The 16,528-nt window shown below is 49.9% G+C and overlaps 9 protein-coding genes across 9 annotated transcripts; 4 read left to right on the plus strand and 5 right to left on the minus strand.

Moving 5' to 3' along the window:
• Positions 1 to 59: 59 nt before the first annotated feature.
• N7487_005915 (3'-5' exonuclease) lies at positions 60 to 3,892 on the plus strand (the record flags this gene model as incomplete). The annotated part of the gene is made up of 4 exons (XM_056873662.1): positions 60 to 181; positions 238 to 1,258; positions 1,330 to 3,655; positions 3,726 to 3,892. 4 exons carry the CDS (start codon positions 60 to 62, stop codon positions 3,890 to 3,892), a joined length of 3,636 nt encoding a protein of 1,211 aa, XP_056731382.1.
• Positions 3,893 to 4,273: 381 nt separating this feature from the next.
• pex10 (ubiquitin-protein ligase peroxin 10) lies at positions 4,274 to 5,411 on the minus strand (the record flags this gene model as incomplete). The annotated part of the gene is made up of 2 exons (XM_056873663.1): positions 4,274 to 4,646; positions 4,675 to 5,411. 2 exons carry the CDS (start codon positions 5,409 to 5,411, stop codon positions 4,274 to 4,276), a joined length of 1,110 nt encoding a protein of 369 aa, XP_056731383.1.
• An 880-nt stretch (positions 5,412 to 6,291) lies between these two features.
• On the plus strand, positions 6,292 to 7,794 carry N7487_005917 (EXS domain-containing protein; the record flags this gene model as incomplete). Its single annotated transcript, XM_056873664.1, has 5 exons — positions 6,292 to 6,376; positions 6,443 to 6,492; positions 6,558 to 7,243; positions 7,298 to 7,581; positions 7,721 to 7,794. 5 exons carry the CDS (start codon positions 6,292 to 6,294, stop codon positions 7,792 to 7,794), a joined length of 1,179 nt encoding a protein of 392 aa, XP_056731384.1.
• A 1,273-nt stretch (positions 7,795 to 9,067) lies between these two features.
• Positions 9,068 to 9,681, minus strand: N7487_005918 (uncharacterized protein; the record flags this gene model as incomplete). The annotated part of the gene is made up of 2 exons (XM_056873665.1): positions 9,068 to 9,274; positions 9,337 to 9,681. 2 exons carry the CDS (start codon positions 9,679 to 9,681, stop codon positions 9,068 to 9,070), a joined length of 552 nt encoding a protein of 183 aa, XP_056731385.1.
• A 31-nt stretch (positions 9,682 to 9,712) lies between these two features.
• Positions 9,713 to 10,816, minus strand: N7487_005919 (SAM-dependent methyltransferase; the record flags this gene model as incomplete). Its single annotated transcript, XM_056873666.1, has 3 exons — positions 9,713 to 10,089; positions 10,146 to 10,632; positions 10,709 to 10,816. The coding sequence occupies 3 exons, from the start codon at positions 10,814 to 10,816 to the stop codon at positions 9,713 to 9,715; spliced, it is 972 nt and encodes a 323-aa protein (XP_056731386.1).
• A 656-nt stretch (positions 10,817 to 11,472) lies between these two features.
• N7487_005920 (uncharacterized protein) lies at positions 11,473 to 12,834 on the minus strand (the record flags this gene model as incomplete). The annotated part of the gene is made up of 4 exons (XM_056873667.1): positions 11,473 to 12,245; positions 12,303 to 12,536; positions 12,614 to 12,776; positions 12,805 to 12,834. The coding sequence occupies 4 exons, from the start codon at positions 12,832 to 12,834 to the stop codon at positions 11,473 to 11,475; spliced, it is 1,200 nt and encodes a 399-aa protein (XP_056731387.1).
• Positions 12,835 to 13,178: 344 nt separating this feature from the next.
• Positions 13,179 to 13,999, plus strand: N7487_005921 (tropomyosin). The gene is made up of 3 exons (XM_056873668.1): positions 13,179 to 13,301; positions 13,451 to 13,755; positions 13,811 to 13,999. Exons 1-3 carry the CDS (start codon positions 13,284 to 13,286, stop codon positions 13,971 to 13,973), a joined length of 486 nt encoding a protein of 161 aa, XP_056731388.1. The 5' UTR covers positions 13,179 to 13,283; the 3' UTR covers positions 13,974 to 13,999.
• A 299-nt stretch (positions 14,000 to 14,298) lies between these two features.
• On the minus strand, positions 14,299 to 15,009 carry N7487_005922 (rRNA-processing protein RRP17; the record flags this gene model as incomplete). Its single annotated transcript, XM_056873669.1, has 1 exon — positions 14,299 to 15,009. The coding sequence occupies one exon, from the start codon at positions 15,007 to 15,009 to the stop codon at positions 14,299 to 14,301; it is 711 nt and encodes a 236-aa protein (XP_056731389.1).
• A 220-nt stretch (positions 15,010 to 15,229) lies between these two features.
• On the plus strand, positions 15,230 to 16,331 carry N7487_005923 (Ac45/VOA1 transmembrane domain-containing protein; the record flags this gene model as incomplete). Its single annotated transcript, XM_056873670.1, has 5 exons — positions 15,230 to 15,324; positions 15,378 to 15,676; positions 15,747 to 15,851; positions 15,900 to 16,139; positions 16,192 to 16,331. The coding sequence occupies 5 exons, from the start codon at positions 15,230 to 15,232 to the stop codon at positions 16,329 to 16,331; spliced, it is 879 nt and encodes a 292-aa protein (XP_056731390.1).
• Between the last annotated feature and the right edge of the window lie 197 nt (positions 16,332 to 16,528).

Genomic DNA, 16,528 nt, shown 5'->3' on the forward strand with positions numbered 1-16,528 from the left:
TGATCATATCCTATTGCTTCGTGGGGCTTCAGGCTAGTCCACTATGCTTGTTATACATTATGCCGCGGCCGAACCTTTCAGCAAGTCGGAGGACCCCATCTTCGATTGCAAAACATAGCGGTCACCTCAACAGATTCAAGTCCTATGGGTCACTTCGATGGGGCCTTTTTGACCAGCGGCAGTAAGCACGCTTTATTGTGTCTAGCTTCAACACATATTTTTCTAACTAAACTACAGTAGCCCCGATACTTGCGCCCGATCTGTCCCAAGACTCCGACATGCGTTTTTTCCGAATATAAGCTCCTCGTACATCCCGGTCGTGACCTCCCAATCAAAGCGGAACTTTTCCAACAGCACTCGCAAGGAAGGCATATGGGATGACGACGATGAAGTCCCAGAGCCAAAACCCGTGCAGCGAATTCCAGGGCGGCCGGCCTTTGTCCGCCCTACCAGACATCGAGACTTAGGCAGCTTGGTTCGATCGAGAGTAGACGGGAAAAATAGAGTCGTTCAACGTCTGCGCATCGAGAAGGAGTTCAATTCCCTGCCTTCACATCAAGAACTTGTTGAGAGTTTTATCCAAATGAAGTACAAATATGTTGATGACCTTCTTGATGAATCCATCAAGACCAACTTAGCCTATGAATCCGAATATTCAGCTCTCTCGTCAATATTTCAAAAGCGAATCAACGATGTGGTCTCACGGATAACAAAACAAGTTCTCCATGCCGAAAAGACCACCCAAGAATGTGTGACTGAATTGGAAGGTCTGTCAAGCTTCATCAGCGCGCACATTGTAAATGTGGTGTCGGACAGCACGAAAAAAGTCCTACAAGCAGAGAAGATTACTCAAAAGTATATCGCTGAAGTGATACATCTATCATATTCCATTCTGGGATTGGACCGAATACAGGCCGCTGTCACGAAAGCAGAGCATACCGCTCGAATTATTGATCATGATTTCTGCTGCATTGTTTTTGGTAGAACTCCAGAGTGGGAAAGAAAGCTAGAAATATCTGCCAAGGAGATCCATGGTTGGAAGAAGTCTCTTCGTGCGGCTCAAAAAACACTCCTACCAGCTCTGGTCGACATTTCTGAGCTATCTATCTGTCAGTTGAGAGACACTCTCGACAATGATTACCTACATCCTCGGAATACCACAAGGAGTCGAATTGATAGAATTCTCCACGAAACCGAAGTGATTCAGAAGAAGTACAACGAGTTGAAACTGAAACGCCGTAACACACAAATTTTCCCCGTCAGGGACCTTTGCTTAGAGCTTGAAAAAGGCTCGAACCTCCCCCAAACGATAAATGGGTGTTTGGCCAGTACAAAGAAATCCTTGAGCGTAGTGAACGCGAGCTCAGTGAATGTGCGCATTATCATCGTGCATTCTGGCTTAGAAGGCAAGAGGCTTTGCATCCACTTCGACGAAGTGAACTTTGGAATTTGAAGGATGTCATGGCCGCAGCTTCATCTGCACGTTCTTACAAGGCTACTGACAAGCAAGTCTTACTTGGGCTTGCACTTGGCGCCCGAAAGGACTCACCGGCAAGTCAGTACTTACACAGCAATTCGCTCATGATATCCAACAAGATACGTCTCATATACAAGCGTCTTTGGATGCCAAAACCTGCACGCAGCCCTGAGCTAAATATCTACTGGAGACAGCTGGATGTAATGGCACCACTGATCATGGCCGATGTTCTCACGTGGGGGCTTCAAAATGAAGTTTGGTACCTCCACCGCAGCCTCAGAGGTGATCTTGGAACATTGTGGACTTGGGTCCCCGAGGAGACTATGGAGCATACTGTTCTAAAAATAGCCGACTGGTGCATAGAATTCCAGAAACATCGCAGCGAGCTTCGACAAATGATATCTGAATACAGACATCTAAACTGGCTGCGTCTTCAATCAGAAACATTGCTACACTCAATGGGACAACGTGTCTATCTTGCTGGAAGGTTTGAAGTCCTCAATCCGATGAGCCAGGATGTCCGTTCTTTCAAGAAATGGACCGCCCGCATGGGCCGGCTCACTTCGGACGCTTATATCCCCATAATGGCCATCCGGCAGACGCGAACGGATTGGCAGATTATCCACGACAAGATCAATCGCCAGACCGGGCAGGCTTCTTCCTTTATCCCTCACCTTTTAGAACTGGGTTCTTCGACGGATAAGACGTGGCCACAGGAGGGACGAGAGGAATCCGAATCTCCCGAGGCCAAGGCCGCTTTTATCGAATTATCCCAAACCCGTCTTTCAAGATATATGAAAGGAAAATTGGCAGGCCATTCCGAGTCTTCACTTGCCAGTCAGGGCAATCATGAGCCCGGTCAGGCTATGATACCCACGAAAGGTTCCTTGGGAAGGATAAGGCAGATACTGAAGAGGAAAGTTGGGCTTCAGCATGCAGCCGAGTCAGTTACTCACCAAGGTAGTCAAGAGGACACCGGCCTCGAACACAACCTATCTCCGAATCCCTCGACAATAAAAGTCGAGGACCACACAACAGTGGGCTCGCTTGTATCCAAACCACTCCCCGTCAATGCGCCTGCCGGTCAGGACAATCAACAGGACAGTCAGCTCATTTACAAGCAGTCACCCAAACCTTGGGGGAGAAAATCGAGCCTCAACGCGCCTGAGCCCAACCCATTCTCAGTCAATGCGCCTGCTAGGCAGACAAACCAGGAAGGGAGTCAGGTTCTTCCCAAGCCACCACCTGTACTCTCGAAGAGCAAAGAGGTGAGCCGCAGCTCGGAGCCACATCTTGATGACCTTTCTCGACCAATTCCAAGAGAAGCCAGTAGTGCATCCCCAATCACACGGACATACAACGGACTACGGCCGGCAACCATGCTGCCGAGGAAACCATTCCCTAAACCGAATCCAAACGGTGAGAGAAAGTATAGTACGGATGCAACTTCCCACCAAACACAATTTCAACAAAGCGGTGGTGTCAGCAATGATTCCCTGCCTGAGCGGCTAATTGAAACCGACATTTCCTCGGTCCCAGATACCACGACCGGACATCAGGCAGGATCCATTGAAGAAGACGACTCCACAGATGAACCAATGCCATCTTCATCGCCCCAGTTTTGGAGCCATAGTTCACAGCACAGCCCCGACGGCCGGAAACTTATCGTGCATTATTGCCGGACCCTTCAAAGTACCGAAGAAGCCGTGCAACACTTCTTCGGGAGCAAAGTCATTGGATTCGACATGGAATGGAAGGCTCAAGCATCCGGCTGGGATAGCATTCAGAGCAATGTCTCGGTGATCCAAATCGCAAACGAGGAGCGTATCGCCATCTTCCAGGTTGCGCTTTTCAAGCCTGCACGTTCTCTGGAGGACTTGGTTTCCCCATCACTGAAACGCCTCATTGAATCTCCCGATGTCATGAAAGTGGGCGTTTCAATCAAGGCAGACTGCACCCGGCTACGCAAGTATCTCGGCATCGATGCCAAAGCCACCTTCGAGCTCAGCCATTTGTACAAGTTGATCAAATACGGCAAAGATAATCCCAAATTGGTGAACAAGAGGGGCGTCAATCTCAGCGAGCAAATAAATGAGCATTTCGGTCTTCCTCTCGAGAAAAGTGATGATGTCCGCTGCGGTGATTGGACTCGGGCTTTGAGTTATCGTCAGGTTCAATGTGAGTACTTAGAGACCTCCACAACCTCTCTCCTGATCCTGGTATGCTAATCTTGTCTTTTTTTCTCTAGATGCTGCTACGGACCCGTATGCTTGTGTTCGTCTGTTCCATACCATGGACGCGAAAAGGCAAGCCATGAACCCAATGCCGCCTCGTCCTGCGTTCGCTGAACTCAACCAACCCATTGTTCTTCCACTTGGACAGGCAGTCAACAGCGAAGAGGACCCAGCGGTCTGATCATGTAGATATGCATATATGTAATTACATTTGGCCTTTTCAAAATACCCCCACTCTTTTTGTTTTGCACAACTTTTGGAGCATATGTTCGTAAACTCGATCGGAGATGTCTTCTGGTTTTTGTCTTTTTTTTTTTCTCTTTCGGTGTGGTATTTTCTACACTGTGCCGATGAATGTATATTAATCGGCTGGCCTATATCAAGGTTCAATCGAACCTTACAGTCCATGAAAAATCATGTTCGAATAAAATAGAAGAAAGGGGGTATATATTTATCCAAAATAAGTGTATACATATGTATCGGTAGTGCCAATCTCTTCAACAATATACATGAAGACCATGAAGCACCAGCCTGAACCTTATCGCCTCAATTAATCACATAGCTACCCTCTCAGAGGAAGCACCTTAGACAGTAAGACCTCCTGTCGGCAGAGCGGGCACTCGGGCTTTTCACGAACCCAGTCCCGAACACAAATCCAGCAAAACACATGTCCACAGGTCGTTACACTAGGGTCCTTGAACATTTCCAGGCACAAAGTACACTTCCGCTGCTGACCCTCGGGGATCCACGAGACAGCACCAGGATCCTCCTCGAGATCATACAGAGGCACCGACGCAGGAAGAAGCGGGATGGAAGACGGGTTTTGAATTGAAGTGAGAACAGCCCCACCCTGCCCAGGAGACTGGCTAGCATCCGCAGACAAGCTCTCATCTTCGTTCATGCTCGCGGCAAGTTTGCGAGCGTGCAGGAATCCCCTGCACGGCGATCTGGAGAACAAGCAACACGCCCAGAACCTCATATCCGATGCGCTGCTCATTGTCCTCGATCTTCTTTGTGAAAACGTAACGCAGACTCCAAAGTCGCTTGGAGAGATGGTAGTACGAGCCGGTGAAATAGAAAGTTGCAATGCTCAGTGCATAAATAGGCGACAACGATGTGATGGAGTCCAGGTGTTCAAGGATATACTGCTGGATGCGCAGTTTCGTAAACAACGGCCGTTTAGTCGGGGTTGTTGAGAACTGCGGCTTGTTGAGCAGGCCAGCCTGCTGCGCCGCTCGTAACTGCTGGCGTGCAATGTTGCGTTCGAGCTTGTTGCGGATTCTCTGTCGTAGCGCGGGTAGTAGTCGCTGCAGTGCCCATGGTACTAGGATGCTACTTAAGATGTACCCGACGCGACGGCCGATTGATGGTAATTGGAGGGTGTCATCTTCTAGTTGTACGAGGTCGCAGTATTCTTCGCCTAGGGTGCGGTTGCCGATGGCGGTTGTTAGGGAGAAGTAGAGGAGTTCTGTGAGATGTTTTATGGCGTCGGAATGGGTGTGGGCGTATCGGGCGCCGCGGAGAGCCCGGACGATGCCTTGCGATTGTTGAATCAGGCTGCCTGTAAGAAATGCATCCTTTTCATGCGAGCGGATGATATCTGGTGAGGTTGCGAAGGGGTAGAAGTGTGAGGTGGATGAACCGAGGGCTGAGTTCGAGTTCGGGGTTGATAGAGAGAGATGGGAGTCGTCGTCCGCCATGACAGATTGTAGGGGTGTATGTTGATAGGGATATGGATTAAGCTTGATAATAGCAGTAGATGGTATTTTCTAGCTCAGTGCATTCCCTCAGACGAGTCACAAGCTCAATTCCCCAGGTTTCATACCTAGAGATAACAATTTCCCCGGAGTTGTCCTCGGATGTCATGCCTCGGTATAGAAACACATCATGTGACTTGGCTGACCTAAGTCACCTGATGGATAAATTAATTACAACAGTACGACATTACGTCAGTTGTTACACCCACCATACAATAATTACCAAATTACCATACGGACGCAAGCGTCCCACATGTGGTACTTGGAAGGTACCTGGACCTGAGGGAGATGAAAGCGGGAGGCTTGCAGTGGCTCAATGTACCTGATTTGGTACCCCCCTTTTCGTGAAAGGGGAGATTCCAATGTTCGAATGTTCAAACTTGATATATTCAAATGTTCGTGTACAAAGTCAAGAGTACCAGGGCTCTCAAAGAACCCATTTTGACTTTATGATGACATACATTGTGATGAACAACGTAATTAGTTCCAATGGGGTTTTGATCTTCCTCCTTCTCCTGAGATGTGCTTCTAATTAATTCTAATTATACCCATTTTTATAACCCAATTCGACCCTGTGGGGTTCCAGACCGGACTGTGACTAGTCCAGGTGCGTATTTCTCCAGGGCGTCAGGGCTCCAGAGGGCTTCAGAGGGCTCCAGGGCTCTCCGCTCCGCTTATTAAACTGCTTCAAAAGTTTCAACTTCCAAAGACGTCGACTCACCCCTAGTCATTCTTTTCTTTTTGGTATAAGGGGGTCTTTGTTACTTTCAGCCTTCTCTTTTTTTTCCTGTGATCTTCCCTTTTCCCCTTGATCAATGGAATAATGGCGGTTGATCAACATGCTCAATTGGATGCCTTTGGGCTGATCTTCCCATTGCCGCTACGTATAGCTGCTATCTTGGTCGCTGGTAGGTGACGTGCCTATCCGATGGGAATTAAATCCCAATCAGGTGTGTGCTAACACAAGGGGCTAGGTTTCTGGGGATGGGGTATCAACCTTCAATACCTGGCTAAAGCCAACATTGTAAGTGGCGCCCCTCACCTAACTATCGTATTCCCGACGGCTAATCAGATTTCCCATACTTCCAGGACGTTCCGGCGCTCATCAAATATCCTGCCCGCACATCCTCCTCCCAACGCCCACATCACACCGCCGTCTATCGCCTGGCCACATGTTTCACCATCCCACTTGCCCTATGGTTCATCGTCTTTTGGCTAGCCACCCGCCGGTCCCCTGAACTGGTAGAGCGACTGGACTGGATCCCACAGTCCGTGTTCATTATCCTCCTCCTGATTCTGATCTGGCCTTTCAACCGCGCCTCCCGTTCCGGCCGCATCCGATTTCTCCTTACCCTCAAGCGGATCAGTATTGGTGGTCTGGCCGAGTCCCAGGATGGCAAGTTTGGGGACATTCTGCTGGCAGATGCCCTAACTAGCTATGCTCGCGTGATCGGAGATCTGTATATCAGTTTCTGCATGTTCTTCACCGATGGCTTCGCCGCTACCTCCAAGCCCAACCGGGCCTGTGGAAGTGAAATTGTCGTTCCGATCATCCTCGCCGTTCCCAGTTTGATTCGTCTTCGTCAGTGTTTGACGGAATATGTTCGTGCGCGGCGGACAGTCACGCGGAGAGAGGCGCACAAGGTCAACCAGCACTTGGCCAACGCTCTCAAATACGCAACTGCGTTCCCTGTCATTTGGATCGCCTCCAAGATGCGCAACTATAATCCCTTGGAGCTTCATGGATATAGCGAGGTTAGCATGATGCGCATTCTGTAAGATTGTATCCCTGATCTGTTATGTCTATACCACTCTCTAATACCCCACAGATTTATCGTCTCTTTTATCAACTCTGCCTACTCTTTCTGGTGGGATGTTGTCAAGGATTGGGATATGACTCTCTTCTCCCCGAACGTCGCGACAGCACCCACCCATACGGACTCCGCCGACATCGCTACTTCGCATCCGACAAAATGTACCACTACGTCATTATCGCAGATCTGGCCCTTCGTTTCTCATGGCTATGGCGCATCATCCCAGGCCTCGGCTGGATCCCGGAAACCGAATGCGGATTATGGTTGCTCATGTTCCTCGAAGTTGTACGACGATGGATGTGGGTGTTCTTCCGGACTGAAGCTGAATGGAGTATGTTTTCCCCCTGTGCACCCGCAATCCCCCTGATCCCAACAGTGTGACCCATCCACCGATATCCTGGTTTTTCGGACATTTCCACTTACGCTTTTGTACCCTAGTTCGAAATACCCATGGTCCAGGCCCAGACGATGTCCTCCTTGGTGAATACAACCACAAATTCGACGCGGACTAAATTCACCTATGGCTTTTTTCATCTTTGATCATACCTTCAAGCAATGACACAGAAAAACTCCCCCTCTCAACCCAACACAACGGTTGAGTCTTCGGGCATATTCTGCTCCCCACCCCCTAACCAAACTCCGGATATCCCTACCCAATCCAATGCTAGAGCAGCGATAGATGAGGCTTGAGCTTGACTCTCGTTCTTTTTTTTTTGTTTTGTTTCCGGCGTGTGTGAAATCATTATCATCACACGCCCTTGTACGCCTATTGTTTTCTTTTGGGAGGCTCAATTCAGCTATGTGTGTGTAACCACATGCACAATGATTTCTTAGATTCCTTTGGACTTGGATCTCTGGGCCTGCGGCAAGCATGTCTTCCTTTCTTTCTCTCGATTCCTGTTTACTCTTCACTGTACCAATACTTACCTAGGGTCAACCTGGTCTGACGTCTGCATCTACCCTGCCTTTGTTTCCCTCTTTACATATACCATTATCCTATTGGATCGCAATCCTGGTCTTTTATTTCTTTTTCCTTCGTTTCTTCTTGGCGCTCAGCTGTCGGGAGATCTAATTGGGTGTTAGTGTGTTAGATTAATGACCTTTCTTGGGGGTTTGGTGATTGACGAACCTAATGATTGAAGACTTGAATTCAGTTGATAGACACATTGATATTCTATTAGACGATAACAAGTAGCTTTGTTACTAGCAGAAAGTTGAAGCCGTAGGAAGTCTGTTGCATTATCTTGCGAACTTCCTGGGCCGGCCGTGTTATAAACTCACAACCGACTACATGAGCATGTGTGAAATAGGCCCAGTAGAAGTTATAATCTTAATAATTTGAAGAAGAGGCATAAGCTACGAACATTGGTCTAAAGAAAATAGTCCATTGACTTCTAAAAAATAACATGACAAAGACAGACTCGTTGACTTCGTGCAAATATCCTCCCTGCGCAAGACGAGACATAAGAAATAGAAGCACAACCGTAGACAAATATCGGAATATTATCCAGGCGGACCAGCCAAATAGGCCTCTGACCTATCCATGCTTCTCTTCCGCTGCCATCTCCTGCCTTTTTCTTCCACAACCATTCATGAAATTCAGCGTCACCTCACTTCACCTCATGTCACTCATGTCATACATGCTTGTTAAACATTTGAATATGTTCACAGTAGAACAACATCCACATATTGCCGCGCCCTTGTATATAACGTCATGCTAGTCCGAGGGGGGCTGATATGGACCCCCAGAGAAGCAGATGAGGGCTAGGATTGCTCATCAATCCTTCAAAGGTCCTTCTTGATGATGTGGGCCTTGGGAAGGGTGCCAGCGCGGTCAATGGCGCTCTGGCGAGCTCCAGCAAGACCGTGCTGAGTGGCGATGCCTTCAATACGGTGAGTGGAGTTGATGTTCTTAACAAGGGTAAGCTGCCAGCAGGTGGCACCACCCTGGCGGGAAGTGATAGTGGAGGAAGCAAGGAAGTACTCCCAGATCTAAAAAAAAGTAGTTGTTAGTAAAAAGAGAAGGCGAATCAACCTCGGTGAAAGAAACTTACGCGGAACCAGCGCTTTCCGTACTTGGCCTCGACCTTGTCGCGGTTGCCCATCCAGTTCCGGTACCAGCGCCAGAGGGTAGCAGAGTAGTGCACACCAATGGTGTCAACAGCCTTGACCTCAAAGCCAGCGCCCTCGAGGCGGTCAACAACGAAACCGAGAGGAGTACTGGCGTCAGCACCGGGGAAGACGTATTTGTTCATGAAAAGACCCCAGATCAGGTCCTCGTATTGCCAGGACTTGCGGAGACCAGCGATCTGCAGGAAGAAAGTACCGTTGTCGTCAAGCATGTCGTAAACCTGAGTCAAGAAAGAAGACAAGTGGCGGACACCGACGTGCTCAGCCATCTCGAGACAAGTGATGTGTTGGTATCCACCTTCAACACGGGGGGGCATCGCGGTAGTCACTGCAAATGATGCGGCTCTGGTCCTCCTCGATTCCAGCCTTGCGAAGGCCATTGTTACCCCATGCGGTTTGGTTGCGGCCAAGAGTGATACCAGTAACGTGAGCGCCGTAGTGGGCCGAGGCGTACTTAGCAAGAGTTCCCCAGCCGCAGCCAAGATCGAGGACCTTGTCACCGGGCTTAACACCAATCTTCTCGCAAACAATGGCCAGCTTGTTGTCCTGGAGCTCCTCGAGGGTCTCCTCCTTGTTGATATCACTGATAACACCGGAGGTGTAGATCATGCGTGGGCCAAGGAACCAAGCGTAGAAGTCGTCACCTCGGTCGTAGTGATCACGGACTTGCTCCTCATCTAGAAACATGGTTAGAATTGCCATTGCCGCCGGAAGTGTACGAAGACTTGCTTACCCTGAGAACGAGTGTGCATCAGCATCTCGGGGATGAAGCCAAACAGGAAGTGCTTGAAGAGACCAGTGGTGAACTTGAAGTTGGCCCAATCATGACGGTACTCGAGGCACTCCAGAGCATCACCCTTGAAGTCAACCTCGCCATTGAAGTACTTCTCGTAGAAGACCTCCATGGGGATCTTGCTCTTGCCGCGGTAGGTAGCACGATCGTGCTCGCTGTGAAACTGCAGGTAGTGCTCGACGGGGCGGCCGCAGTACTTGGCCTTCTCAGTCTTGCGAGGAGAAACAGAGGAAGAGACAGCCCAGAAGGCCACCAGGACGGGAACGGAGGTGAAGAGAGCAAAGAAGATGGTGGTGTAGAAACCCCCACCAACCTGGCGAGCCAACCACCAGGGCACAATGACCTCCAGAGCGATCATCAAGCCATTGGAGAAGCTGTCGCTGCCGGGTGAATCGGCGGGAACGGGAGCATTTTTAATAGTCGGGTACTGGATAGTAGAAGAAGCAAATTAGGTACTGGGCTCATCAAACAACCGTCACGGATAGCTCTAGCTGTGGACTTACCAAGGTAGTCGGGACACCGCAGTCGAAGGCAGGCTTGGTCTGCTCGGGGGCAGCCGGAGTCTGGATATATTCGAACTCCTCGGTGGAGTCCGGATGAATGGTCGTCATGGCGGCGAAGCGTCAATTGAGAGGAATGGGAAAGGAAAAGGAGAGGCCAGAGAGTAAATAAGAAGGTATGGGCAATTCCGGGGGCGGTGTGGGCTAGACCAAGGTACCTGGAAAGTACGTGATTGGTACTTTCCATTCCACGGGCGGGCTAGCTGAGGACCTGGTACCCGCCAGGTACACCGAGTTTACTCTATTCTCCTGGCCTGACGTACGATGTGAAACTATTATTATTGCAGGGATTCATGTAGCTAGAGGCTAGTGGATTTTATCTTATCCATTTTTTTAATGAACAGCCCTATGCATCGCCCAGCCATTGGCATTGAATGACCGAGGTTTCACACTTCCCAAGAACTTGGAACAGCCTACGTGGTCCCTAACGGAAATAAAATGCAAGTGTGTCCTCGCCTGTCTGTGGCTTGGCGAAGGATCATCATAGGAGTGGGGAACGCCTGAAACAGTATGATCCGCGGTTGACCGTGGAAGGGCTGCAACCTATCCAGTTACAAGTACATTATTAACGCTATTCCATGACGCCGGGATCCATCGGCTTGTAGCCCCTGTGAGCCAATGCCGATCTCCATGTGCCGAATCAATAACCATACTGAAGTAAAATTGTAATCCTCTTTCGAGGCTGAGTATCTTGCGCAATGCCCCCCCTACAGAGTGAGCTGGAAGCTCTGGGCCTCATCATCTTCGTCAAATGTGGGTAGTGGCTCTTCCGGTTCCCGATTGATCTCATCCGGGGCATCAAAACATCCAGCAGCTTTGCAACGAGTCCACATTTCCGAGTCCAGCGGAGGGGGTCCATACAGCTGCATATAAGTTTCGGGAGACAGAACCTCAGAGCTCAAGGACTTCTGCGTTTGGGAATGCTTCTCCCGCAGGGTGGACGACACACTGCGTCCCTTGGAATAGCCAACGGTCGTCCGAGAGTTGACTGAAGCAGCAGTGTTGCGCATGGAAGAGGGGTTAGACGGGACCCTGGCCTGTCTTTTGGGCATAACCAGCGACGATGCCAACGACGCCACGCGTGGTTTGGGGGCTGGAGCCACTCGAGGTGCAGTGGTTAGCTGGGATCCGCTGAGCGCAGCGGCAGCATCTCGAGCTCGAAGCGTGGACACACTGCGAGTGTGTCGTGTGGTAGTTGTAGGTCTCTTTGCCGGGAGGGCAGTTGGCTGCAGTGCATTTGCGGACTCGCTCTCACCCGAGCTCTCGAAACCAATGTCCTCAAGTTGTTTCATAATCATATCATCCACCATCCTGTCGCACGCCGCCGAATCCTCCTTGAACTTGCGCTGCTTCGCCGTGAGTCCATCCCTGCCAACTTGTTGCTTGCCGTAGACACTCTCCAACCCCAGAGCTCGATTCTTCGGTCGGAATTGGGGGAATGTAGTGTCATATGTCACATCGTCTGGAAGGTCCGGAAGATCTGTAGCTCGTCAGAAATAAGCTTTCAGGGTTGCAGCTTTAGTTGTTCTTAGCGTACCTCTAGGCTTTGGCGGCATGTATTCAATATCCGGTACATCATCCGTAGCCGCGTCAATGTGGACTTTCGTTTGAGCTTGCTGTGCCACTGGAGCAGCTTTTCTGATCTTCTGAGCAGTCGACTGTCTGCGGTTTGTCTTCAGTTGCTTGGTGGTTCCCCCAAAGGGCGCAGGCGTCTGGAGGTTGTTGGCTTTGAGGTTGGTCGTTTTCATGCCCAGGGGAGCGCGATCCTTCACTATAAGCGAAAAAAAAACAGTCAGTCACTATCCAGCGGTCATCTCCAAATCTCTAATTTTTGCGAAGCACGCGTACCCATCGGAGTCATAAACGCGTTGTTTCCCGGTTTTCCATTGTCCTGACGATTCCCATTGCCCTTCACGGTGCGATTTCCGAATGCCAACGGGTTGTTCTCGTCATTTCGTGGCTTGCCGGGTGTCTTGGGTGCTAGCTGCTTGCTTTGGTTCAAGGGGCTTAGCTGCCGCGGCGGTCTGGTGGGTGTTTACCAGGTTTTCCTGGTCGCGAAGAGCCAACATAGTGGCGAAGTGAAGCTGACGATTCTCATGCACCGTATCAGAGAAATCAAAGTCGCGTTATCGGGTTGAGAGTGATAAAGAGCCAGAACGAGTTCTAGATGCAGGTGTTGTCGAGTGGTTGCCCGTGGAGACGCGGCGATCCTTGGGCGGTGATTGGCGTAGAGCAAAAGCGGATTGTGTACCTAACCATACCACGGTTACGCAGTTGGTACACAGTAAGTATACGGTACTTCCCCTGTAGTGGAGCTAGTGCTTGTTGTCCTGGTACTGTCTACTTGTTCACTTGTCAGCCTTTATTCCTCCCCTTCTCTCCCAAATCTCTCCCCCATTATCATCTTCCACATCCCCATCAAACACTCGCCCGGTTTCTCGCTGAGCGAAAGCCTTACTCTACTCTCTCTTTCAACCATACATATTATTTCCCTTACTCCCTTTTCAATACCTTTAAAATGGACAAGATCAAGGAGGTAAGTCACCAAGACCCCTACCCGGCGGGGTAGCTTGACTGCTTCCCAAAATCACACAGCCCCTCGTCATATGCATATATGCATACCGCCCCAGCATTCCATCACTTCCACACTGGGAATTTCACTAACCTGTTTGGTATTAATTTTAGCGCATGGTCGCCCTCCGCGCCGAGGCTGATGAGGCTCACGAGCTCGTCGATGAGCTCAAGGCCAAGGTCAAGACGTTGGAACAGGAGAATTTGTCAAAGGAACAAGAGATCACATCGCTCAACCACCGCAACCAGCTTCTAGAGGAAGAGGTTGAGAAGGCAGAGACCGCCCTCAAGGAGGCTAAGGACGCTGCCAGCCAGAGCCTCCAGCACGACACTCAGAACGAGGCCCTTCAGCGACGGGTGCAGCTCCTCGAGGAGGAGGCTGAGGAGAATGACAAGACTCTGCGGGAAACAAACGAGAAGTACGACCACCTACCATTTCTTTCACAGTTAAGTACTGACATCTTGGGCACTCAGGCTCCGCCAAACCGACATCAAGGCTGGTCACTACGAGCGGAAGGTGCAGGCACTCGAGGACCAACACGCCAAGCTGGAGCAAAGATATGAGGATGCGATCAAGGAGCACAGCACTGTGAAGAAGGAGCTTGACGATCTTGCATCCCAGATGGCTGACATCTAAGCTGGCCCAAACCGGTGAAGGGTGCAGGATATCGGGAAATATTTGGTTGGATACAAGCTTCATTCTCTGGTTTGTCGTCTGCTTTTTCATGCGGTGACTGTTTGTGTTAGGGTGGTCCCAACTATATGGGCCACATACAGCGCTTTTGATAGCAATAACTTTTATCATGCAACGTGTGCACTACGGTGTCTACCATTTCCTGCATCTTCATTGCAATGTTCCATAATGTCAGACGCCTGTGATCCGTAAAATTTACTAACGAATAATTGCTTGAAGTCGAGTATATGCACATGTGATGTCGTATCTGTTTCAAGATGTGGTTTCTTCATTCCTCTGCACCTTTCCGTGCCTTTGCCCTCTTCGCTTTCGCCGACCGTTGCTTTAACATCGTTTGTCTGCGCTCAACCTTGGTCTCGTAGCGGAAGTTCCTCTTCTTTTTCCTGGCTGCTTCTGAGGCTGCACTCCGAGGCTTTCTCTTCTTGGTTTTTGTATCAGCCTCCGTTGACTCGGTCGGATATTTTTTCTCTTCTTCATTCTCTGATTCCTCTCCCTTGGCAGCCTTGAGCAGACCCTCACGGGATGCATCCATTTCTTCAACCGTGACTGTTGTGTATTTGTCCTCGTCGACATATTCAGCTTCGTAGTCCACTGCTGGAGGCTCCTCGATTCCCTCCCAATCTTCCTCCTCTTTCTCGTCTTCCATTTCGCTGAGATCTCCAGCATCCTCCTTCATGCGCTTGAGTACCGCTTTGTGCTCCGCCATTGCCTGTTCGAAGTCTTTTTGCGCTCCTCTCGAATCTAGTAAAGTTAGTGGATGTCTTTGCGCGCAAATTGAAGCCTGCCGAACCTTTTTCCTTGCGTCTCTCTTCTCCTCTTTGTATCTCTTGACGGCATTCTCTTGCGCATGCTTAGCGCGTTGCACCTTGCGTTTGTGAAACCCAGTCAGCCATTCCTGGCGAGACTCGCTGTCGAAATTGACCTCTTCAACTTTAGGCCCGGCAACAATTTTGCGCTTTTTAAAATCCTTGGGACCCATGATGAATAAAAATCCCAATCCCAAGTATATTTGAACCAAATAACAAGTAGACCTTTGTATATCGTAGGTTGTGTTGAAACTGCGGCAAAAGCCAAGGAAAAAAAAGTTGATATGGAAAGCTCAGGCGGGTCGGGGCTCTCGACCGCCTCCGAGAGCCAAGTCGGACACCTCCCGTTGGCAACATCATCGCCAACCTAACCCCATCCCCACGATAAACACAATGCATTTCAGCAGGTTCGGGCTATTAGCCCTTGGAGCTGCTGCCGTAAATGCTTTCAGAGATACTTCGCCATTCTTCCTGGCCTCAACTTCTGAGTATGCTTGATTGAACCTCTCCCACTGCAGTCAACTAACCGCTCCTCCCCTAGGGTCCTGACGAACTCCGCCTACATCCAGACAGGAGCTTCGGTCCTCGAGAACCTTTCCTCGTCTCTTAGCACCTGTCCCTCGGATTACTATGTTGTCGTCTATCAGCCTGGTGTACACAGTTCCGACTTCTCGACGCGGAAGTCGGCACCCCGCTTGGGTGCGAAGATGCTCGGAAAGGACAGCTCGATCCGGTCCAAGATGAGCATCAACGAGGTCGCTGGCTTGGTGGAACCCAAGGAGATCAAAAATCTTTTGGAGAAGAAGTGCAACGCCCAGACTACCGCCGTCGACGCCTCCTGTAAGTTGTTTTGGTGGCCAACGACAGCCTTAGCAAACCCGCGAAGAACGTCAACGCTAACAATGTGAAGCCGGGTCGTACCCCTCATACTTTGAGCAGGGTCCCCGAATTATTGATGTCGAATTCCCCATGTTATCGCTGAACTCGGATCGCGCACAGCAACTATCTACATTCGGTATGTATGCCGCACACCTATGCACGTCATTGTTACTGACTCTGCTAGATGGTTTCCTTGCCGATGTCATTGACCGACTTCCTTCCTCATCCACGTATACTATTCTCTACATCACCTCCCCTAGAGAGTTCCCCGAGACGGATTCTGTTGTCTACGAAGCCTTTGGAGATTCATACCAAGACTCGCTCCACATGGAGCTAAAGCGGGATTACTCCGCGTATGGCAGTGCCTCGAGCTCATCGAGTAATTCCACTTCTCTTTTTGAAGAGTACCAATACTTTACTCCAGGTATGTGTCTAGCAATCCCACCTCTCTATTCGCTATACTCACCCTCTTCCAGGTATTTTCATGGGGCTCATGGCTACCTTCCTGTTCCTTGCAATCTTGTATATTGGCATTAATGCCCTGGGGAGCCTCGAAATTCCCTATGCCGCATTTGAGAAGGACACCTCGGCTGCTGTGCAAAAGAAAGCGCAGTGATTTGCAGCGCTTTGTTGTTGCAATACACCTCCATTGCTGCAATTGATTCTCTTTTTTTATTGGGGGTTCAGGGACAATTATCTCGTATCCCCATGTATGATATCTCATATTCTCCCAGTTTTTCGAATGTTAGATTTGCCAACGTAAATGTGCAAAGTCCTTGTATCTTTTTTTGGAAGCTGTCAGGTGACGGTCTC

Source organism: Penicillium crustosum (assembly GCF_028827405.1).
Source record: "Penicillium crustosum strain IBT 35664 chromosome Unknown utg000002l_segment0_segment0, whole genome shotgun sequence".
In the NCBI taxonomy this organism is placed as follows: Eukaryota; Fungi; Ascomycota; class Eurotiomycetes; order Eurotiales; family Aspergillaceae; genus Penicillium; species Penicillium crustosum.